We start from the raw sequence: 27,472 nt of genomic DNA, 5'->3' as shown, positions 1-27,472 counted from the left end.
CTTTGATATGTCTGCACCAGTCTATTTCCACTCACTTTGATATGTCTACACCAGTCTGTTTCCACTCACTTTGATATGTCTACACCAGTCTATTTCCGCTCACTTTGATATGTCTACACCAGTCTGTTTCCACTCACTTTGATATGTCTACACCAGTCTGTTTCCACTCACTTTAATATGTCTACACCAGTCTGTTTCCACTCACTTTGATATTACTACACCAGTCTATTTCCACTCACTTTGATATGTCTACACCAGTCTGTTTCTACTCACTTTGATATGTCTACACAAGTCTGTTTCTACTCACTTTGATATGTCTACACCAGTCTATTTCCACTCACTTTGATATGTCTACACCAGTCTGTTTCCACTCACTTTGATATGTCTACTCCAGTCTGTTTCTAGTCACTTTGATATGTCTACACCAGTCTGTTTCCACTCACTTTGAAATTACTACACCAGTCTATTTCCACTCACTTTGATATGTCTACACCAGTCTATTTCCACTCACTTTGATATGTCAACATCAGTCTGTTTCCACTCACTTTGATATGTCTACACCAGTCTGTTTCTACTCACTTTGATATGTCTACACCAGTCTATTATTTTTAGTCACTTTGATATGTCTACACCAGTCTATTTTTTACTCACTTTGATATGTCTACACCAGTCTATTTCCATTCACTTTAATATGTCTACACCAGTCTATTTCTACTCACTTTGATATGTCTACACCAGTCTGTTTCTACTCACTTTGATATGTCTACACCAGTCTATTTCCACTCACTTTGATATGTCTACACCAGTCTGTTTCTACTCACTTTGATATGTCTACACCAGTCTGTTTCTACTTACTTTGATATGTCTACACCAGTCTATTTCCATTCACTATAATATGTCTGCACCAGTCTATTTCTACTCACTTTGATATGTCTACACCAGTCTGTTTCTACTCACTTTGATATGTCTACACAAGTCTGTTTCTACTCACTTTGATATGTCTGCACCAGTCTATTTCCACTCACTCTGATATGTCTACACCAGTCTATTTCCACTCACTTTGATATGTCTACACCAGTCTGTTTCTACTCACTTTGATATGTCTACACCAGTCTATTTCCATTCACTTTAATATGTCTGCACCAGTCTGTTTCTACTCACTTTGATATGTCTACACTAGTCTATTTCTACTCACTTTGATATGTCTACACCAGTCTATTTCCACTCACTTTGATATGTCTACACCAGCCTGTTTCTACTCACTTTGATATGTCTACACCAGTCTATTTCCACTCACTTTAATATGTCTACACCAGTCTCTTTCTACTCACTTTGATATGTCTACACCAGTCTGTTTCTACTCTCTTTGATATGTCTACACCAGTCTGTTTCCACTCACTTTGATATGTCTACACTAATCTATTTCTACTCACTTTGATATGTCTACACCAGTCTATTTCCACTCACTTTGATATGTCTACACCAGTCTGTTTCTACTCACTTTGATATGTCTACACCAGTCTATTTCCACTCACTTTGATATGTCTACACCAGTCTCTTTCTACTCACTTTGATATGTCTACACCAGTCTATTTCTACTCACTTTGATATGTCTACACAAGTCTGTTTCTACTCACTTTGATATGTCTGCACCAGTCTATTTCCACTCACTCTGATATGTCTACACCAGTCTATTTCCACTCACTTTGATATGTCTACACCAGTCTGTTTCTACTCACTTTGATATGTCTACACCAGTCTATTTCCACTCACTTTGATATGTCTACACCAGTCTCTTTCTACTCACTTTGATATGTCTACACCAGTCTATTTCTACTCACTTTGATATGTCTACACAAGTCTGTTTCTACTCACTTTGATATGTCTGCACCAGTCTATTTCCACTCACTTTGATATGTCTACACCAGTCTGTTTCCACTCACTTTGATATGTCTACACCAGTCTATTTCCGCTCACTTTGATATGTCTACACCAGTCTGTTTCCACTCACTTTGATATGTCTACACCAGTCTGTTTCCACTCACTTTAATATGTCTTCACCAGTCTGTTTCCACTCACTTTGATATTACTACACCAGTCTATTTCCACTCACTTTGATATGTCTACACCAGTCTGTTTCTACTCACTTTGATATGTCTACACAAGTCTGTTTCTACTCACTTTGATATGTCTACACCAGTCTATTTCCACTCACTTTGATATGTCTACACCAGTCTGTTTCCACTCACTTTGATATGTCTACTCCAGTCTGTTTCTAGTCACTTTGATATGTCTACACCAGTCTGTTTCCACTCACTTTGAAATTACTACACCAGTCTATTTCCACTCACTTTGATATGTCTACACCAGTCTATTTCCACTCACTTTGATATGTCAACATCAGTCTGTTTCCACTCACTTTGATATGTCTACACCAGTCTGTTTCTACTCACTTTGATATGTCTACACCAGTCTATTATTTTTAGTCACTTTGATATGTCTACACCAGTCTATTTTTTACTCACTTTGATATGTCTACACCAGTCTATTTCCATTCACTTTAATATGTCTACACCAGTCTATTTCTACTCACTTTGATATGTCTACACCAGTCTGTTTCTACTCACTTTGATATGTCTACACCAGTCTATTTCCACTCACTTTGATATGTCTACACCAGTCTGTTTCTACTCACTTTGATATGTCTACACCAGTCTGTTTCTACTTACTTTGATATGTCTACACCAGTCTATTTCCATTCACTATAATATGTCTGCACCAGTCTATTTCTACTCACTTTGATATGTCTACACCAGTCTGTTTCTACTCACTTTGATATGTCTACACCAGTCTGTTTCCACTCACTTTGATATGTCTACACCAGTCTGTTTCTACTCACTTTGATATGTCTACACCAGTCTATTATTTTTAGTCACTTTGATATGTCTACACCAGTCTATTTTTTAGTCACTTTGATATGTCTACACCAGTCTATTTCCATTCACTTTAATATGTCTGCACCAGTCTATTTCTACTCACTTTGATATGTCTACACCAGTCTGTTTCTACTCACTTTGATATGTCTACACCAGTCTATTTCCACTCACTTTGATATGTCTACACCAGTCTGTTTCTACTCACTTTGATATGTCTACACCAGTCTGTTTCTACTTACTTTGATATGTCTACACCAGTCTATTTCCATTCACTATAATATGTCTGCACCAGTCTATTTCTACTCACTTTGATATGTCTACACCAGTCTGTTTCTACTCACTTTGATATGTCTACACCAGTCTGTTTCCACTCACTTTGATATGTCTACACCAGTCTGTTTCTACTCACTTTGATATGTCTACACCAGTCTATTTCTACTCACTTTGATATGTCTACACCAGTCTATTTCCACTCACTTTGATATGTCTACACCAGTCTGTTTCTACTCACCTTGATATGTCTACACCAGTCTGTTTCTACTCACTTTGATATGTCTACACCAGTCTGTTTCTACTTACTTTGATATGTCTACACCAGTCTCTTTCCATTCACTTTGATATTACTACACCAGTCTATTTCCACTCACTTTGATATGTCTACACCAGTCTGTTTCTACTCACTTTGGTATGTCTACACCAGTCTATTTCCATTCACTTTAATTTGTCTGCACCAGTCTGTTTCTACTCACTTTGATATGTCTACACTAGTCTATTTCTACTCACTTTGATATGTCTACACCAGTCTATTTCCACTCACTTTGATATGTCTACACCAGCCTGTTTCTACTCACTTTGATATGTCTACACCAGTCTATTTCCACTCACTTTGATATGTCTACACCAGTCTCTTTCTACTCACTTTGATATGTCTACACCAGCCTGTTTCTACTCACTTTGATATGTCTACACCAGTCTATTTCCACTCACTTTGATATGTCTACACCAGTCTCTTTCTACTCACTTTGATATGTCTACACCAGTCTATTTCTACTCACTTTGATATGTCTACACAAGTCTGTTTCTACTCACTTTGATATGTCTGCACCAGTCTATTTCCACTCACTCTGATATGTCTACACCAGTCTATTTCCACTCACTTTGATATGTCTACACCAGTCTGTTTCTACTCACTTTGATATGTCTACACCAGTCTATTTCCACTCACTTTGATATGTCTACACCAGTCTCTTTCTACTCACTTTGATATGTCTACACCAGTCTATTTCTACTCACTTTGATATGTCTACACAAGTCTGTTTCTACTCACTTTGATATGTCTGCACCAGTCTATTTCCACTCACTTTGATATGTCTACACCAGTCTGTTTCCACTCACTTTGATATGTCTACACCAGTCTATTTCCGCTCACTTTGATATGTCTACACCAGTCTGTTTCCACTCACTTTGATATGTCTACACCAGTCTGTTTCCACTCACTTTAATATGTCTACACCAGTCTGTTTCCACTCACTTTGATATTACTACACCAGTCTATTTCCACTCACTTTGATATGTCTACACCAGTCTGTTTCTACTCACTTTGATATGTCTACACAAGTCTGTTTCTACTCACTTTGATATGTCTACACCAGTCTATTTCCACTCACTTTGATATGTCTACACCAGTCTGTTTCCACTCACTTTGATATGTCTACTCCAGTCTGTTTCTAGTCACTTTGATATGTCTACACCAGTCTGTTTCCACTCACTTTGAAATTACTACACCAGTCTATTTCCACTCACTTTGATATGTCTACACCAGTCTATTTCCACTCACTTTGATATGTCAACATCAGTCTGTTTCCACTCACTTTGATATGTCTACACCAGTCTGTTTCTACTCACTTTGATATGTCTACACCAGTCTATTATTTTTAGTCACTTTGATATGTCTACACCAGTCTATTTTTTACTCACTTTGATATGTCTACACCAGTCTATTTCCATTCACTTTAATATGTCTACACCAGTCTATTTCTACTCACTTTGATATGTCTACACCAGTCTGTTTCTACTCACTTTGATATGTCTACACCAGTCTATTTCCACTCACTTTGATATGTCTACACCAGTCTGTTTCTACTCACTTTGATATGTCTACACCAGTCTGTTTCTACTTACTTTGATATGTCTACACCAGTCTATTTCCATTCACTATAATATGTCTGCACCAGTCTATTTCTACTCACTTTGATATGTCTACACCAGTCTGTTTCTACTCACTTTGATATGTCTACACCAGTCTGTTTCCACTCACTTTGATATGTCTACACCAGTCTGTTTCTACTCACTTTGATATGTCTACACCAGTCTATTATTTTTAGTCACTTTGATATGTCTACACCAGTCTATTTTTTAGTCACTTTGATATGTCTACACCAGTCTATTTCCATTCACTTTAATATGTCTGCACCAGTCTATTTCTACTCACTTTGATATGTCTACACCAGTCTGTTTCTACTCACTTTGATATGTCTACACCAGTCTATTTCCACTCACTTTGATATGTCTACACCAGTCTGTTTCTACTCACTTTGATATGTCTACACCAGTCTGTTTCTACTTACTTTGATATGTCTACACCAGTCTATTTCCATTCACTATAATATGTCTGCACCAGTCTATTTCTACTCACTTTGATATGTCTACACCAGTCTGTTTCTACTCACTTTGATATGTCTACACCAGTCTGTTTCCACTCACTTTGATATGTCTACACCAGTCTGTTTCTACTCACTTTGATATGTCTACACCAGTCTATTTCTACTCACTTTGATATGTCTACACCAGTCTATTTCCACTCACTTTGATATGTCTACACCAGTCTGTTTCTACTCACCTTGATATGTCTACACCAGTCTGTTTCTACTCACTTTGATATGTCTACACCAGTCTCTTTCTACTCACTTTGATATGTCTACACCAGTCTATTTCTACTCACTTTGATATGTCTACACAAGTCTGTTTCTACTCACTTTGATATGTCTGCACCAGTCTATTTCCACTCACTTTGATATGTCTACACCAGTCTGTTTCCACTCACTTTGATATGTCTACACCAGTCTATTTCCGCTCACTTTGATATGTCTACACCAGTCTGTTTCCACTCACTTTGATATGTCTACACCAGTCTGTTTCCACTCACTTTAATATGTCTACACCAGTCTGTTTCCACTCACTTTGATATTACTACACCAGTCTATTTCCACTCACTTTGATATGTCTACACCAGTCTGTTTCTACTCACTTTGATATGTCTACACAAGTCTGTTTCTACTCACTTTGATATGTCTACACCAGTCTATTTCCACTCACTTTGATATGTCTACACCAGTCTGTTTCCACTCACTTTGATATGTCTACTCCAGTCTGTTTCTAGTCACTTTGATATGTCTACACCAGTCTGTTTCCACTCACTTTGAAATTACTACACCAGTCTATTTCCACTCACTTTGATATGTCTACACCAGTCTATTTCCACTCACTTTGATATGTCAACATCAGTCTGTTTCCACTCACTTTGATATGTCTACACCAGTCTGTTTCTACTCACTTTGATATGTCTACACCAGTCTATTATTTTTAGTCACTTTGATATGTCTACACCAGTCTATTTTTTACTCACTTTGATATGTCTACACCAGTCTATTTCCATTCACTTTAATATGTCTACACCAGTCTATTTCTACTCACTTTGATATGTCTACACCAGTCTGTTTCTACTCACTTTGATATGTCTACACCAGTCTATTTCCACTCACTTTGATATGTCTACACCAGTCTGTTTCTACTCACTTTGATATGTCTACACCAGTCTGTTTCTACTTACTTTGATATGTCTACACCAGTCTATTTCCATTCACTATAATATGTCTGCACCAGTCTATTTCTACTCACTTTGATATGTCTACACCAGTCTGTTTCTACTCACTTTGATATGTCTACACCAGTCTGTTTCCACTCACTTTGATATGTCTACACCAGTCTGTTTCTACTCACTTTGATATGTCTACACCAGTCTATTATTTTTAGTCACTTTGATATGTCTACACCAGTCTATTTTTTAGTCACTTTGATATGTCTACACCAGTCTATTTCCATTCACTTTAATATGTCTGCACCAGTCTATTTCTACTCACTTTGATATGTCTACACCAGTCTGTTTCTACTCACTTTGATATGTCTACACCAGTCTATTTCCACTCACTTTGATATGTCTACACCAGTCTGTTTCTACTCACTTTGATATGTCTACACCAGTCTGTTTCTACTTACTTTGATATGTCTACACCAGTCTATTTCCATTCACTATAATATGTCTGCACCAGTCTATTTCTACTCACTTTGATATGTCTACACCAGTCTGTTTCTACTCACTTTGATATGTCTACACCAGTCTGTTTCCACTCACTTTGATATGTCTACACCAGTCTGTTTCTACTCACTTTGATATGTCTACACCAGTCTATTTCTACTCACTTTGATATGTCTACACCAGTCTATTTCCACTCACTTTGATATGTCTACACCAGTCTGTTTCTACTCACCTTGATATGTCTACACCAGTCTGTTTCTACTCACTTTGATATGTCTACACCAGTCTGTTTCTACTTACTTTGATATGTCTACACCAGTCTCTTTCCATTCACTTTGATATTACTACACCAGTCTATTTCCACTCACTTTGATATGTCTACACCAGTCTGTTTCTACTCACTTTGGTATGTCTACACCAGTCTATTTCCATTCACTTTAATTTGTCTGCACCAGTCTGTTTCTACTCACTTTGATATGTCTACACTAGTCTATTTCTACTCACTTTGATATGTCTACACCAGTCTATTTCCACTCACTTTGATATGTCTACACCAGCCTGTTTCTACTCACTTTGATATGTCTACACCAGTCTATTTCCACTCACTTTGATATGTCTACACCAGTCTCTTTCTACTCACTTTGATATGTCTACACCAGCCTGTTTCTACTCACTTTGATATGTCTACACCAGTCTATTTCCACTCACTTTGATATGTCTACACCAGTCTCTTTCTACTCACTTTGATATGTCTACACCAGTCTATTTCTACTCACTTTGATATGTCTACACAAGTCTGTTTCTACTCACTTTGATATGTCTGCACCAGTCTATTTCCACTCACTCTGATATGTCTACACCAGTCTATTTCCACTCACTTTGATATGTCTACACCAGTCTGTTTCTACTCACTTTGATATGTCTACACCAGTCTATTTCCACTCACTTTGATATGTCTACACCAGTCTCTTTCTACTCACTTTGATATGTCTACACCAGTCTATTTCTACTCACTTTGATATGTCTACACAAGTCTGTTTCTACTCACTTTGATATGTCTGCACCAGTCTATTTCCACTCACTTTGATATGTCTACACCAGTCTGTTTCCACTCACTTTGATATGTCTACACCAGTCTATTTCCGCTCACTTTGATATGTCTACACCAGTCTGTTTCCACTCACTTTGATATGTCTACACCAGTCTGTTTCCACTCACTTTAATATGTCTACACCAGTCTGTTTCCACTCACTTTGATATTACTACACCAGTCTATTTCCACTCACTTTGATATGTCTACACCAGTCTGTTTCTACTCACTTTGATATGTCTACACAAGTCTGTTTCTACTCACTTTGATATGTCTACACCAGTCTATTTCCACTCACTTTGATATGTCTACACCAGTCTGTTTCCACTCACTTTGATATGTCTACTCCAGTCTGTTTCTAGTCACTTTGATATGTCTACACCAGTCTGTTTCCACTCACTTTGAAATTACTACACCAGTCTATTTCCACTCACTTTGATATGTCTACACCAGTCTATTTCCACTCACTTTGATATGTCAACATCAGTCTGTTTCCACTCACTTTGATATGTCTACACCAGTCTGTTTCTACTCACTTTGATATGTCTACACCAGTCTATTATTTTTAGTCACTTTGATATGTCTACACCAGTCTATTTTTTACTCACTTTGATATGTCTACACCAGTCTATTTCCATTCACTTTAATATGTCTACACCAGTCTATTTCTACTCACTTTGATATGTCTACACCAGTCTGTTTCTACTCACTTTGATATGTCTACACCAGTCTATTTCCACTCACTTTGATATGTCTACACCAGTCTGTTTCTACTCACTTTGATATGTCTACACCAGTCTGTTTCTACTTACTTTGATATGTCTACACCAGTCTATTTCCATTCACTATAATATGTCTGCACCAGTCTATTTCTACTCACTTTGATATGTCTACACCAGTCTGTTTCTACTCACTTTGATATGTCTACACCAGTCTGTTTCCACTCACTTTGATATGTCTACACCAGTCTGTTTCTACTCACTTTGATATGTCTACACCAGTCTATTATTTTTAGTCACTTTGATATGTCTACACCAGTCTATTTTTTAGTCACTTTGATATGTCTACACCAGTCTATTTCCATTCACTTTAATATGTCTGCACCAGTCTATTTCTACTCACTTTGATATGTCTACACCAGTCTGTTTCTACTCACTTTGATATGTCTACACCAGTCTATTTCCACTCACTTTGATATGTCTACACCAGTCTGTTTCTACTCACTTTGATATGTCTACACCAGTCTGTTTCTACTTACTTTGATATGTCTACACCAGTCTATTTCCATTCACTATAATATGTCTGCACCAGTCTATTTCTACTCACTTTGATATGTCTACACCAGTCTGTTTCTACTCACTTTGATATGTCTACACCAGTCTGTTTCCACTCACTTTGATATGTCTACACCAGTCTGTTTCTACTCACTTTGATATGTCTACACCAGTCTATTTCTACTCACTTTGATATGTCTACACCAGTCTATTTCCACTCACTTTGATATGTCTACACCAGTCTGTTTCTACTCACCTTGATATGTCTACACCAGTCTGTTTCTACTCACTTTGATATGTCTACACCAGTCTGTTTCTACTTACTTTGATATGTCTACACCAGTCTCTTTCCATTCACTTTGATATTACTACACCAGTCTATTTCCACTCACTTTGATATGTCTACACCAGTCTGTTTCTACTCACTTTGGTATGTCTACACCAGTCTATTTCCATTCACTTTAATTTGTCTGCACCAGTCTGTTTCTACTCACTTTGATATGTCTACACTAGTCTATTTCTACTCACTTTGATATGTCTACACCAGTCTATTTCCACTCACTTTGATATGTCTACACCAGCCTGTTTCTACTCACTTTGATATGTCTACACCAGTCTATTTCCACTCACTTTGATATGTCTACACCAGTCTCTTTCTACTCACTTTGATATGTCTACACCAGTCTGTTTCTACTCACTTTGATATGTCTACACCAGTCTATTTCCACTCACTTTAATATGTCTGCACCAGTCTGTTTCTACTCACTTTGATATGTCTACACTAGTCTATTTCTACTCACTTTGATATGTCTACACCAGCCTGTTTCTACTCACTTTGATATGTCTACACCAGTCTATTTCCACTCACTTTGATATGTCTACACCAGTCTCTTTCTACTCACTTTGATATTTCTACACCAGTCTGTTTCTACTCACTTTGATATGTCTACACAAGTCTGTTTCTACTCACTTTGATATGTCTACACCAGTCTCTTTCTACTCACTTTGATATTTCTACACCAGTCTGTTTCTACTCACTTTGATATGTCTACACCAGTCTCTTTCTACTCACTTTGATATGTCTACACCAGTCTATTTCTACTCACTTTGATATGTCTACACAAGTCTGTTTCTACTCACTTTGATATGTCTGCACCAGTCTATTTCCACTCACTCTGATATGTCTACACCAGTCTATTTCCGCTCACTTTGATATGTCTACACCAGTCTGTTTCCACTCACTTTGATATGTCTACACCAGTCTGTTTCCACTCACTTTAATATGTCTACACCAGTCTGTTTCCACTCACTTTGATATTACTACACCAGTCTATTTCCACTCACTTTGATATGTCTACACCAGTCTGTTTCTACTCACTTTGATATGTCTACACAAGTCTGTTTCTACTCACTTTGATATGTCTACACCAGTCTATTTCCACTCACTTTGATATGTCTACACCAGTCTGTTTCCACTCACTTTGATATGTCTACTCCAGTCTGTTTCTAGTCACTTTGATATGTCTACACCAGTCTGTTTCCACTCACTTTGAAATTACTACACCAGTCTATTTCCACTCACTTTGATATGTCTACACCAGTCTATTTCCACTCACTTTGATATGTCAACATCAGTCTGTTTCCACTCACTTTGATATGTCTACACCAGTCTGTTTCTACTCACTTTGATATGTCTACACCAGTCTATTATTTTTAGTCACTTTGATATGTCTACACCAGTCTATTTTTTACTCACTTTGATATGTCTACACCAGTCTATTTCCATTCACTTTAATATGTCTACACCAGTCTATTTCTACTCACTTTGATATGTCTACACCAGTCTGTTTCTACTCACTTTGATATGTCTACACCAGTCTATTTCCACTCACTTTGATATGTCTACACCAGTCTGTTTCTACTCACTTTGATATGTCTACACCAGTCTGTTTCTACTTACTTTGATATGTCTACACCAGTCTATTTCCATTCACTATAATATGTCTGCACCAGTCTATTTCTACTCACTTTGATATGTCTACACCAGTCTGTTTCTACTCACTTTGATATGTCTACACCAGTCTGTTTCCACTCACTTTGATATGTCTACACCAGTCTGTTTCTACTCACTTTGATATGTCTACACCAGTCTATTATTTTTAGTCACTTTGATATGTCTACACCAGTCTATTTTTTAGTCACTTTGATATGTCTACACCAGTCTATTTCCATTCACTTTAATATGTCTGCACCAGTCTATTTCTACTCACTTTGATATGTCTACACCAGTCTGTTTCTACTCACTTTGATATGTCTACACCAGTCTATTTCCACTCACTTTGATATGTCTACACCAGTCTGTTTCTACTCACTTTGATATGTCTACACCAGTCTGTTTCTACTTACTTTGATATGTCTACACCAGTCTATTTCCATTCACTATAATATGTCTGCACCAGTCTATTTCTACTCACTTTGATATGTCTACACCAGTCTGTTTCTACTCACTTTGATATGTCTACACCAGTCTGTTTCCACTCACTTTGATATGTCTACACCAGTCTGTTTCTACTCACTTTGATATGTCTACACCAGTCTATTTCTACTCACTTTGATATGTCTACACCAGTCTATTTCCACTCACTTTGATATGTCTACACCAGTCTGTTTCTACTCACCTTGATATGTCTACACCAGTCTGTTTCTACTCACTTTGATATGTCTACACCAGTCTGTTTCTACTTACTTTGATATGTCTACACCAGTCTCTTTCCATTCACTTTGATATTACTACACCAGTCTATTTCCACTCACTTTGATATGTCTACACCAGTCTGTTTCTACTCACTTTGGTATGTCTACACCAGTCTATTTCCATTCACTTTAATTTGTCTGCACCAGTCTGTTTCTACTCACTTTGATATGTCTACACTAGTCTATTTCTACTCACTTTGATATGTCTACACCAGTCTATTTCCACTCACTTTGATATGTCTACACCAGCCTGTTTCTACTCACTTTGATATGTCTACACCAGTCTATTTCCACTCACTTTGATATGTCTACACCAGTCTCTTTCTACTCACTTTGATATGTCTACACCAGTCTGTTTCTACTCACTTTGATATGTCTACACCAGTCTATTTCCACTCACTTTAATATGTCTGCACCAGTCTGTTTCTACTCACTTTGATATGTCTACACTAGTCTATTTCTACTCACTTTGATATGTCTACACCAGCCTGTTTCTACTCACTTTGATATGTCTACACCAGTCTATTTCCACTCACTTTGATATGTCTACACCAGTCTCTTTCTACTCACTTTGATATTTCTACACCAGTCTGTTTCTACTCACTTTGATATGTCTACACAAGTCTGTTTCTACTCACTTTGATATGTCTACACCAGTCTCTTTCTACTCACTTTGATATTTCTACACCAGTCTGTTTCTACTCACTTTGATATGTCTACACCAGTCTCTTTCTACTCACTTTGATATGTCTACACCAGTCTATTTCTACTCACTTTGATATGTCTACACAAGTCTGTTTCTACTCACTTTGATATGTCTGCACCAGTCTATTTCCACTCACTCTGATATGTCTACACCAGTCTATTTCCACTCACTTTGATATGTCTACACCAGTCTGTTTCTACTCACTTTGATATGTCTACACCAGTCTATTTCCACTCACTTTGATATGTCTACACCAGTCTGTTTCTACTTACTTTGATATGTCAACACCAGTCTGTTTCTTTTACTTTTATTTGTTTACATTAGTCATTTTATCACACTTTGACATTCTCATTTAAAATCGATGTGCTGTATGAAAAACTTATATTTTTATTTTTAGGTATGTTGATAGTAGGAGTGATGTTACGTAACATACCCTACATCAATGTTGCTAAAGATATTGAACAATCTTGGTCTATCACTCTAAGAAATATTGCATTTACTGTGATTTTGATCCGTGCTGGACTAGGTCTAGATGCTGAAGCTTTGAAGAAACTTAAAGTAGCTTGTCTTCGTCTTGCCTTTACCCCTTGTACAATGGAGTGTATTACGACAGCTATTATTGCTCACTTTTTGCTTGGATTTCCATGGGCCTTTGGCTTCATGCTTGGGTAGGTAGACCAAATTGTTATATACCTCATTTTTGTGAAATAGATTTGTGAAATGCTTGAGTGTGAATGTTTATATCTACTATTATTTTGTTTGTATCTGGTGATGATCAGACCAATAAAAAAAGTGAGGCACGAAAGTTGACTTTAGTACTCCCAGGAATTGCACCATGTACTCATGGGTAATTTCATTTCCAAAACTTTATCTCTTTTCACTAATGGTGGCCATTTTAATGTTATGTATCAAAAATACGTATTCTGGATCTACATGATTCCAGTCATTTATTCCTCAACGGCTAATGTTCTTACTTGGTACATGAATTGAACATAATGAGAACTTCAAGTACGACATTTTGTTTTTCAGATTGTATGCAAAATGGCCGAATGTTGAAAATTTTGTATTATTAATGAATGCTGTTCTAGAGCCATGTCTATGACATCCTTTGACTGATTGCAATCAAAATTCACAACTACATCATAACATGCATTTGTTTTGAGTTCTAGTTCAAAATGGCCAATTCTCATATGACATGACATACTTTTGACACAAATAATATAGGACTTATATAATAATATTAGAATATTAATAATAACAATCTTTATTGAAACTGTATCCCAGAGTGGGATCTTAGTTAAATATACAATAAAAGTAAGAAAAAGAAAACAAAAACAACACTGTAACGATGAAACAATCACAGATAATTGAGTGTAACGAAAAAGAAGAAAAAAATTTGAATGTAAGACACACAAAACAAAGTATCACCATTGAAGTTAAATAGCATCATCATATGTACAACTTTATTGCTGGAGAAGTACTTCCTAAAGAATAAAATGATATGCAAAGATGAAACCATGGCCACTCATTCAATTGAACACTGAATCACTGTGCCATAGTACTGAATCAAGATGTTTGTCTTTTTTTCAGCTTTGTTTTAGCTGCTGTGTCTCCTGCTGTTGTTGTTCCTTCCATGCTAAATCTTCATGAAAAGGGGTATGGTGTAAACAAGGGTATTCCAACATTGGTGATTGCTGCAGCTAGTGTAGATGATGTTTTAGCCATAACAGGTTTTAGTGTAGTTCTTGGCATTGCTTTCTCTACTGGTACGTACCTATTACTCTTCAAGTACATTTGATTTGATTTGACAATTAGTGTGAATAAATGATTTCACAATTAGTGTGAATAAATGATTTGACAATTAGTGTGAATAAATGATTTGACAATTAGTGTGAATAAATGATTTGACAATTAGTGTGAATAAATGACTTGACAATTAGTGTGAATAAATGACTTGACAATTAGTGTGAATAAATGACTTGACAATTAGTGTGAATAAATGACTTGACAATTAGTTTGAATAAATGACTTGACAATTAGTGTGAATAAATGACTTGACAATTAGTGTGAATAAATGACTTGACAATTAGTGTGAATAAATGATTTGACAATTAGTGTGAATAAATGACTTGACAATCAGTGTGAATAAATGACTTGACAATTAGTGTGACTAAATGATTTGACAATTAGTGTGAATAAATGACTTGACAATTAGTGTGAATAAATGATTTGACAATTAGTGTGAATAAATGATTTGACAATTAGTGTGAATAAATGATTTGACAATTAGTGTGAATAAATGATTTGACAATTTGTGTGAATAAATGATTTGACAATTAGTGTGAATAAATGATTTGACAATTAGTGTGAATGAATGATTTGACAATTAGTGTGAATAAATGATTTGACAATTATTGTGAATGAATGATTTGACAATTAGTGTGAATGAATGATTTGACAATTAGTGTGAATAAATGATTTGACAATTAGTGTGAATAAATGATTTGACAATTAGTGTGAATAAATGATTTGACAATTAGTGTGAATAAATGATTTGACAATTAGTGTGAATAAATGACTTGACAATTAGTGTGAATAAATGATTTGACAATTAGTGTGAATGAATGATTTGACAATTAGTGTGAATAAATGATTTGACAATTAGTGTGAATAAATGACTTGACAATTAGTGTGAATAAATGATTTGACAATTAGTGTGAATGAATGATTTGACAATTAGTGTGAATAAATGATTTGACAATTAGTGTGAATAAATGATTTGACAATTAGTGTGAATAAGTGATTTGACAATTAGTGTGAATAAATGACTTGACAATTAGTGTGAATAAATGATTTGACAATTAGTGTGAATAAATGACTTGACAATTAGTGTGAATAGATGATTTGACAATTAGTGTGAATAGATGATTTGACAATTAGTGTGAATAAATGATTTGACAATTAGTGTGAATAAATGATTTGACAATTAGTGTGAATAAATGATTTGACAATTAGTGTGAATAAATGATTTGACAATTAGTGTGAATAAATGATTTGACAATTAGTGTGAATAAATGATTTGACAATTAGTGTGAATAAATGACTTGACAATTAGTGTGAATAAATGATTTGACAATTAGTGTGAATAAATGATTTGACAATTAATGTGAATAAATGATTTGACAATTAGTTGTTCTTTATTACAGGCACTGTTGCTTTAACTATAGTACTTGGTTTTGTAGAAGTGTTGATAGGAGTTTGTTTTGGTATTGCTTTTGGTATCATCATGTGGTATATACCACATCAACCTCAGGTAAACGTGCACTGCAATACTCACATTCACATCAAACCTCAGGTAAACATGCACTGCAATACTCACATTCACATCAAACCTCAGGTAAACATGCACAGCAATACTCACATTCACATCAAACCTCAGGTAAACATGCACTACAATACTCACATTCACATCAAACCTCAGGTAAACATGCACAGCAATACTCACATTCACATCAAACCTCAGGTAAACATGCACTGCAATACTCACATTCACATCAAACCTCAGGTAAACATGCACTGCAATACTCACATTCACATCAAACCTCAGGTAAACATGCACAGCAATACTCACATTTACATCAAACCTCAGGTAAACATGCACTGCAATACTCACATTCACATCAAACGTCAGGTAAACATGCACTGCAATACTCACATTCACATCAAACGTCAGGCAAACATGCACTGCAATACTCACATTCACATCAAACGTCAGGTAAATATGCACCGCAATACTCACATTCACATCAAACCTCAGGTAAACATGCACTGCAATACTCACATTCACATCAAACCTCAGGTAAACATGCACAGCAATACTCACATTTACATCAAACCTCAGGTAAACATGCACTGCAATACTCACATTCACATCAAACGTCAGGTAAACATGCACTGCAATACTCACATTCACATCAAACGTCAGGCAAACATGCACTGCAATACTCACATTCACATCAAACTTCAGGTAAATATGCACCGCAATACTCACATTCACATCAAACCTCAGGTAAACATGCACTGCAATACTCACATTCACATCAAACCTCAGGTAAACATGCACAGCAATACTCACATTCACATCAAACCTCATGTAAACATGCACTGCAATACTCACATTCACATCAAACCTCAGGTAAACATGCACTGCAATACTCACATTCACATCAAACCTCAGGTAGGCATACAGTGCAATACTCACATTCACATCAAACCTCAGGTAAACATGCACAGCAATACTCACATTCACATCAAACCTCAGGTAAACATACACTGGAATATTCACATCAAACCTCAGGTAAACATGCACTGCAATACTCGCGTTCACATCAAACCTCAGGTAAACATGCACTGCAATACTCGCATTCACATCAAACCTCAGGTAAACATACACTGCAATACTCGCATTTACATCAAACTTCAGGTAAACATACACTGCAATACTCGCATTTACATCAAACCTCAGGTAAACATACACTGCAATACTCGCATTCACATCAAACCTAAGGTAAACATGCACAGCAATACTCACATTCACATCAAACCTCAGGTAAACATGCACTACAATACTCACATTCACATCAAACCTCAGGTAAACATGCACTGCAATACTCACATTCACATCAAACCTCAGGTAAACATGCACAGCAATACTCACATTCACATCAAACTTCAGGTAAACATGCACTACAATACTCACATTCACATCAAACCTCAGGTAAACATGCACAGCAATACTCACATTCACATCAAACCTCAGGTAAACATGCACTGCAATACTCACATTCACATCAAACGTCAGGTAAACATGCACTGCAATACTCACATTTACATCAAACGTCAGGTAAACATGCACTGCAATACTCACATTCACATCAAATGTCAGGTAAACATGCACTGCAATACTCACAATAACATCAAACTTCAGGTAAACATGCACCGCAATACTCACATTCACATCAAACCTCAGGTAAACATGCACTGCAATGCTCGCATTCACATCAAACCTCAGGTAAACATGCACTGCAATACTCACATTCAGATCAAACCTCAGGTAGGCATACACTGCAATACTCACATTCACATCAAACCTCAGGTAAACATGCACAGCAATACTCACATTCACATCAAACCTCAGGTAAACATACACTGCAATACTCGCATTCACATCAAACCTCAGGTAAACATGCACTGCAATACTCACATTCACATCAAACCTCAGGTAAACATGCACAGCAATACTCACATTCACATCAAACCTCAGGTAAACATGCACAGCAATACTCACATTCACATCAAACCTCAGGTAAACATACACTGCAATACTCACATTCACATCAAACCTCAGGTAAACATGCACAGCAATACTCACATTCACATCAAACCTCAGGTAAACATGCACTGCAATACTCACATTCACATCAAACCTCAGGTAAACATGCACAGCAATACTCACATTCACATCAAACCTCAGGTAAACATGCACTGCAATACTCACATTCACATCAAACCTCAGGTAAACATGCACAGCAATACTCACATTCACATCAAACCTCAGGTAAACATGCACAGCAATACTCACATTCACATCAAACCTCAGGTAAACATACACTGCAATACTCGCATTCACATCAAGCCTCAGGTAAGCATGCACAGCAATACTCACATTCACATCAAACCTCAGGTAAACATGCACAGCAATACTCACATTCACATCAAACCTCAGGTAAACATGCACAGCAATACTCACATTCACATCAAACCTCAGGTAAACATACACTGCAATACTCACATTCACATCAAACCTCAGGTAGGCATACAGTGCAATACTCACATTCACATCAAACCTCAGGTAAACATGCACTGCAATACTCACATTCACATCAAACCTCAGGTAAACATACACTGCAATACTCACATTCACATCAAACCTCAGGTAGGCATACAGTGCAATACTCACATTCACATCAAACCTCAGGTAAACATGCACAGCAATACTCACATTCACATCAAACCTCAGGTAAACATACACTGGAATATTCACATCAAACCTCAGGTAAACATGCACTGCAATACTCACATTCACATCAAACCTCAGGTAAACATGCACTGCAATACTCACATTCACATCAAACCTCAGGTAAACATGCACTGCAATACTCACATTCACATCAAACCTCAGGTAAACATAGACTGGAATATTCACATCAAACCTCAGGTAAACATGCATAGCAATACTCACATTCACATCAAACATCAGGTAAACATGCACTGCAATACTCACATTCACATCAAACCTCAGGTAAACATGCACTGCAATACTCACATTCACATCAAACCTCAGGTAAACATGCACTGCAATACTCACATTCAGATCAAACCTCAGGTAAACATGCACTGCAATACTCACATTCGCATCAAACCTCAGGTAAACATGCACAGCAATACTCACATTCACATCAAACCTCAGGTAAACATGCACTGCAATACTCACATTCACATCAAACCTCAGGTAGGCATACACTGCAATACTCACATTCACATCAAACCTCAGTTAACATGCACTGCAATACTCACATTCACATCAAACCTCAGGTAAGCATACACTGCAATACTCACATTCACATCAAACCTCAGGTAAACATGCACAGCAATACTCATATTCTCATCAAACCTCAGGTAAACATACACTGGAATATTCACATCAAACCTCGGGTAAACATGCACTGCAATACTCACATTCACATCAAACCTCAGGTAAACATGCACTGCAATACTCACATTCGCATCAAACCTCAGGTAAACATGCACTGCAATACTCACATTCACATCAAACCTCAGGTAGGCATACAGTGCAATACTCACATTCACATCAAACCTCAGGTAAACATGCACAGCAACACTCACATTCACATCAAACCTCAGGTAAACATGCACTGCAATACTCACATTCACATCAAACCTCAGGTAAACATGCACTGCAATACTCACATTCACATCAAACCTCAGGTAGGCATACAGTGCAATACTCACATTCACATCAAACCTCAGGTAAACATACACTGCAATACTCACATTCACATCAAACCTCAGGTAAACATGCACAGCAATACTCACATTCACATCAAACCTCAGGTAAACATACACTGGAATATTCACATCAAACCTCAGGTAAACATGCACTGCAATACTCGCGTTCACATCAAACCTCAGGTAAACATGCACTGCAATACTCGCATTCACATCAAACCTCAGGTAAACATACACTGCAATACTCGCATTTACATCAAACTTCAGGTAAACATACACTGCAATACTCGCATTTACATCAAACCTCAGGTAAACATACACTGCAATACTCGCATTCACATCAAACCTAAGGTAAACATGCACAGCAATACTCACATTCACATCAAACCTCAGGTAAACATGCACAGCAATACTCACATTCACATCAAACCTCAGGTAAACATGCACTACAATACTCACATTCACATCAAACCTCAGGTAAACATGCACTGCAATACTCACATTCACATCAAACCTCAGGTAAACATGCACAGCAATACTCACATTCACATCAAACCTCAGGTAAACATGCACAGCAATACTCACATTCACATCAAACCTCAGGTAAACATGCACTGCAATACTCACATTCACATCAAACGTCAGGTAAACATGCACTGCAATACTCACATTCACATCAAACGTCAGGTAAACATGCACTGCAATACTCACATTCACATCAAACGTCAGGTAAACATGCACTGCAATACTCACATTCACATCAAACTTCAGGTAAACATGCACCGCAATACTCACATTCACATCAAACCTCAGGTAAACATGCACTGCAATGCTCGCATTCACATCAAACCTCAGGTAAACATGCACTGCAATACTCACATTCAGATCAAACCTCAGGTAGGCATACACTGCAATACTCATATTCACATCAAACCTCAGGTAAACATGCACTGCAATACTCGCATTCACATCAAACCTCAGGTAAGCATGCACAGCAATACTCACATTCACATCAAACCTCAGGTAAACATGCACTGCAATACTCACATTCACATCAAACCTCAGGTAGGCATACAGTGCAATACTCACATTCACATCAAACCTCAGGTAAACATGCACAGCAATACTCACATTCACATCAAACCTCAGGTAAACATACACTGGAATTTCACATCAAAACCTCAGGTAAACATGCACTGCAATACTCACATTCACATCAAACCTCAGGTAAACATGCACTGCAATACTCACATTCACATCAAACCTCAGGTAAACATAGACTGGAATATTCACATCAAACCTCAGGTAAACATGCACAGCAATACTCACATTCACATCAAACCTCAGTAAACATGCACTGCAATACTCACATTCACATCAAACCTCAGGTAAACATGCACTGCAATACTCACATTCACATCAAACCTCAGGTAAACATGCACTGCAATACTCACATTCAGATCAAACCTCAGGTAAACATGCACTGCAATACTCACATTCACATCAAACCTCAGGTAAACATGCACAGCAATACTCACATTCACATCAAACCTCAGGTAAACATGCACTGCAATACTCACATTCACATCAAACCTCAGGTAGCATACACTGCAATACTCACATTCACATCTCAAACCTCAGTTAACATGCACTGCAATACTCACATTCACATCAAACCTCAGGTAAGCATACACTGCAATACTCACATTCACATCAAACCTCAGTATAAACATGCACAGCAATACTCACATTCTCATCAAACCTCAGGTAAACATACACTGCAATACTCACATTCACATCAAACCTCAGGTAAACATGCACTGCAATACTCACATTCACATCAAACCTCAGGTAAACATAGACTGGAATATTCACATCAAACCTCAGGTAAACATGCACTGCAATACTCACATTCACATCAAACCTCAGGTAAACATACACTGCAATACTCACATTCACATCAAACCTCAGGTAAACATGCACTGCAATACTCACATTCACATCAAACCTCGGATAAACATGCACTGCAATACTCACATTCACATCAAACCACAGGTAAACATGCACTGCAATACTCACATTCACATCAAACCTCAGGTAAACATGCACTGCAATACTCACATTCAGATCAAACCTCAGGTAAACATGCACTGCAATACTCACATTCACAATCAAACCTCAGGTAGGCATACACTGCAATACTCACATTCACATCAAACCTCAGGTAAACATACACTGCAATACTCACATTCACATCAAACCGCAGGTAAACATACACTGCAATACTCACATTCACATCAAACCTCAGGTAAACATGCACTGCAATACTCACATTCACATCAAACCTCAGGTAAGCATACACTGCAATACTCACATTCACATCAAACCTCAGGTAAACATGCACAGCAATACTCACATTCTCATCAAACCTCAGGTAAACCTACACTGGAATATTCACATCAAACCTCAGGTAAACATGCACTGCAATACTCACATTCACATCAAACCTCAGGTAAACATAGACTGGAATATTCACATCAAACCTCAGGTAAACATGCACTGCAATACTCACATTCACATCAAACCTCGGATAAACATGCACTGCAATACTCACATTCACTTCAAACCTCAGGTAAACATGCACTGCAATACTCACATTCACATCAAACCTCAGGTAAACATGCACAGCAATACTCACATTCACATCACACCTCAGGTAAACATACACTGGAATATTCACATCAAACCTCAGGTAAACATGCACTTCAATACTCACATTCACATCAAACCTCAGGTAAACATACACTGCAATACTCACATTCACATCAAACCTCAGGTAAACATACACTGCAATACTCACATTCACATCAAACCTCAGGTAGGCATACACTGCAATACTCACATTCACATCAAACCTCAGGTAAACATGCACTACAATACTCACATTCACATCAAACCTCAGGTAAACATACACTGCAATACTCACATTCACATCAAACCTCAGGTAAACATACACTGCAATACTCACGTTCACATCAAACCTCAGGTAAACATGCACTGCAATACTCACATTCACATCAAACCTCAGGTAAACGTACACTGCAATACTCACATTCACATCAAACCTCAGGTAAACATACACTGCAATACTCACATTCACATCAAACCTCAGGTAAACATACACTGCAATACTCACATTCACATCAAACCTCAGGTAAACATGCACAGCAATACTCACATTCACATCAAACCTCAGGTAAACATGCACAGCAATACTCACATTCACATCAAACCTCAGGTAAACATGCACTGCAATACTCACATTCACATCAAACCTCAGGTAAACATGCACAGCAATACTCACATTCACATCAAACCTCAGGTAAACATACACTGCAATACTCACATTCACATCAAACCTCAGGTAAACATACACTGCAATACTCACATTCACATCAAACCTCAGGTAAACATGCACAGCAATACTCACATTCACATCAAACCTCAGGTAAACTTGCACAGCAATACTCACATTCACATCAAACCTCAGGTAAACATACACTGCAATACTCACATTCACATCAAACCTCAGGTAAACATACACTGCAATACTCACGTTCACATCAAACCTCAGGTAAACATGCACTGCAATACTCACATTCACATCAAACCTCAGGTAAACGTACACTGCAATACTCACATTCACATCAAACCTCAGGTAAACATACACTGCAATACTCACATTCACATCAAACCTCAGGTAAACATACACTGCAATACTCACATTCACATCAAACCTCAGGTAAACATGCACAGCAATACTCACATTCACATCAAACCTCAGGTAAACATACACTGGAATATTCACATCAAACCTCAGGTAAACATGCACTGCAATACTCACATTCACATCAAACCTCAGGTAAACATAGACTGGAATATTCACATCAAACCTCAGGTAAACATGCACTGCAATACTCACATTCACATCAAACCTCAGGTAAACATGCACTGCAATACTCACATTCACATCAAACCTCAGGTAAACATAGACTGGAATATTCACATCAAACCTCAGGTAAACATGCACAGCAATACTCACATTCACATCAAACCTCAGGTAAACATGCACTGCAATACTCACATTCACATCAAACCTCAGGTAAACATGCACTGCAATACTCACATTCACATCAAACCTCAGGTAAACATGCACAGCAATACTCACATTCAGATCAAACCTCAGGTAAACATGCACTGCAATACTCACATTCACATCAAACCTCAGGTAGGCATATACTGCAATACTCACATTCACATCAAACCTCAGGTAAACATACACTGCAATACTCACATTCACATCAAACCTCAGGTAAACATGCACTGCAATACTCACATTCACATCAAACCTCAGGTAAGCATACACTGCAATACTCACATTCACATCAAACCTCAGGTAAACATGCACAGCAATACTCACATTCTCATCAAACCTCAGGTAAACCTACACTGGAATTTTCACATCAAACCTCAGGTAAACATGCACTGCAATACTCACATTCACATCAAACCTCGGATAAACATGCACTGCAATACTCACATTCACATCAAACCTCAGGTAAACATACACTGCAATACTCACATTCACATCAAACCTCAGTTAACATGCACTGCAATACACACATTCACATCAAACCTCAGGTAAGCATACACTGCAATACTCACATTCACATCAAACCTCAGGTAAACATGCACTGCAATACTCACATTCACATCAAACCTCAGGTAAACATACACTGCAATACTCACATTCACATCAAACCTCAGGTAAACATACACTGCAATACTCACATTCACATCAAACCTCAGGTAAACATACACTGCAATACTCACATTCACATCAAACCTCAGGTAAACATGCACAGCAATACTCACATTCACATCAAACCTCAGGTAAACATACACTGGAATATTCACATCAAACCTCAGGTAAACATGCACTGCAATACTCACATTCACATCAAACCTCAGGTAAACATAGACTGGAATATTCACATCAAACCTCAGGTAAACATGCACTGCAATACTCACATTCACATCAAACCTCAGGTAAACATGCACAGCAATACTCACATTCACATCAAACCTCAGGTAAACATGCACTGCAATACTCACATTCACATCAAACCTCAGGTAAACATGCACAGCAATACTCACATTCACATCAAACCTCAGGTAAACATACACTGCAATACTCACATTCACATCAAACCTCAGGTAAACATACACTGCAATACTCACATTCACATCAAACCTCAGGTAAACATGCACAGCAATACTCACATTCACATCAAACCTCAGGTAAACATGCACAGCAATACTCACATTCACATCAAACCTCAGGTAAACATACACTGCAATACTCACATTCACATCAAACCTCAGGTAAACATACACTGCAATACTCACGTTCACATCAAACCTCAGGTAAACATGCACTGCAATACTCACATTCACATCAAACCTCAGGTAAACGTACACTGCAATACTCACATTCACATCAAACCTCAGGTAAACATACACTGCAATACTCACATTCACATCAAACCTCAGGTAAACATACACTGCAATACTCACATTCACATCAAACCTCAGGTAAACATGCACAGCAATACTCACATTCACATCAAACCTCAGGTAAACATACACTGGAATATTCACATCAAACCTCAGGTAAACATGCACTGCAATACTCACATTCACATCAAACCTCAGGTAAACATAGACTGGAATATTCACATCAAACCTCAGGTAAACATGCACTGCAATACTCACATTCACATCAAACCTCAGGTAAACATGCACTGCAATACTCACATTCACATCAAACCTCAGGTAAACATAGACTGGAATATTCACATCAAACCTCAGGTAAACATGCACAGCAATACTCACATTCACATCAAACCTCAGGTAAACATGCACTGCAATACTCACATTCACATCAAACCTCAGGTAAACATGCACTGCAATACTCACATTCACATCAAACCTCAGGTAAACATGCACAGCAATACTCACATTCAGATCAAACCTCAGGTAAACATGCACTGCAATACTCACATTCACATCAAACCTCAGGTAGGCATATACTGCAATACTCACATTCACATCAAACCTCAGGTAAACATACACTGCAATACTCACATTCACATCAAACCTCAGGTAAACATGCACTGCAATACTCACATTCACATCAAACCTCAGGTAAGCATACACTGCAATACTCACATTCACATCAAACCTCAGGTAAACATGCACAGCAATACTCACATTCTCATCAAACCTCAGGTAAACCTACACTGGAATTTTCACATCAAACCTCAGGTAAACATGCACTGCAATACTCACATTCACATCAAACCTCGGATAAACATGCACTGCAATACTCACATTCACATCAAACCTCAGGTAAACATACACTGCAATACTCACATTCACATCAAACCTCAGTTAACATGCACTGCAATACACACATTCACATCAAACCTCAGGTAAGCATACACTGCAATACTCACATTCACATCAAACCTCAGGTAAACATGCACTGCAATACTCACATTCACATCAAACCTCAGGTAAACATACACTGCAATACTCACATTCACATCAAACCTCAGGTAAACATACACTGCAATACTCACATTCACATCAAACCTCAGGTAAACATACACTGCAATACTCACATTCACATCAAACCTCAGGTAAACATGCACAGCAATACTCACATTCACATCAAACCTCAGGTAAACATACACTGGAATATTCACATCAAACCTCAGGTAAACATGCACTGCAATACTCACATTCACATCAAACCTCAGGTAAACATAGACTGGAATATTCACATCAAACCTCAGGTAAACATGCACTGCAATACTCACATTCACATCAAACCTCAGGTAAACATGCACTGCAATACTCACATTCACATCAAACCTCAGGTAAACATAGACTGGAATATTCACATCAAACCTCAGGTAAACATGCACAGCAATACTCACATTCACATCAAACCTCAGGTAAACATGCACTGCAATACTCACATTCACATCAAACCTCAGGTAAACATGCACTGCAATACTCACATTCACATCAAACCTCAGGTAAACATGCACAGCAATACTCACATTCAGATCAAACCTCAGGTAAACATGCACTGCAATACTCACATTCACATCAAACCTC

At 37.5% G+C, this 27,472-nt stretch overlaps 1 protein-coding gene across 1 annotated transcript in view; it reads left to right on the top strand.

The window, feature by feature from the left end:
• Nucleotides 1–27,472, top strand: part of LOC102803917 (sodium/hydrogen exchanger 9B2-like) — a 94,128-nt gene that overhangs the window by 35,500 nt on the left and 31,156 nt on the right. Inside the window, exons 4-6 of the mRNA XM_085494108.1 lie at nucleotides 13,533–13,803; nucleotides 14,726–14,901; nucleotides 16,342–16,448. Of these exons, the coding sequence (XP_085350234.1) occupies nucleotides 13,533–13,803; nucleotides 14,726–14,901; nucleotides 16,342–16,448 (554 nt within the window). The remainder of the gene's footprint in view (nucleotides 1–13,532; nucleotides 13,804–14,725; nucleotides 14,902–16,341; nucleotides 16,449–27,472) is intronic.

This window comes from Saccoglossus kowalevskii, chromosome 19 (assembly GCF_978046115.1).
Source record: "Saccoglossus kowalevskii chromosome 19, keSacKowa6.1, whole genome shotgun sequence".
Taxonomy (NCBI): Eukaryota; Metazoa; Hemichordata; class Enteropneusta; family Harrimaniidae; genus Saccoglossus; species Saccoglossus kowalevskii.
The sequence above is the reverse complement of the archived record's forward strand: the minus strand, read 5'-3'. Positions and strand labels throughout refer to the sequence as shown.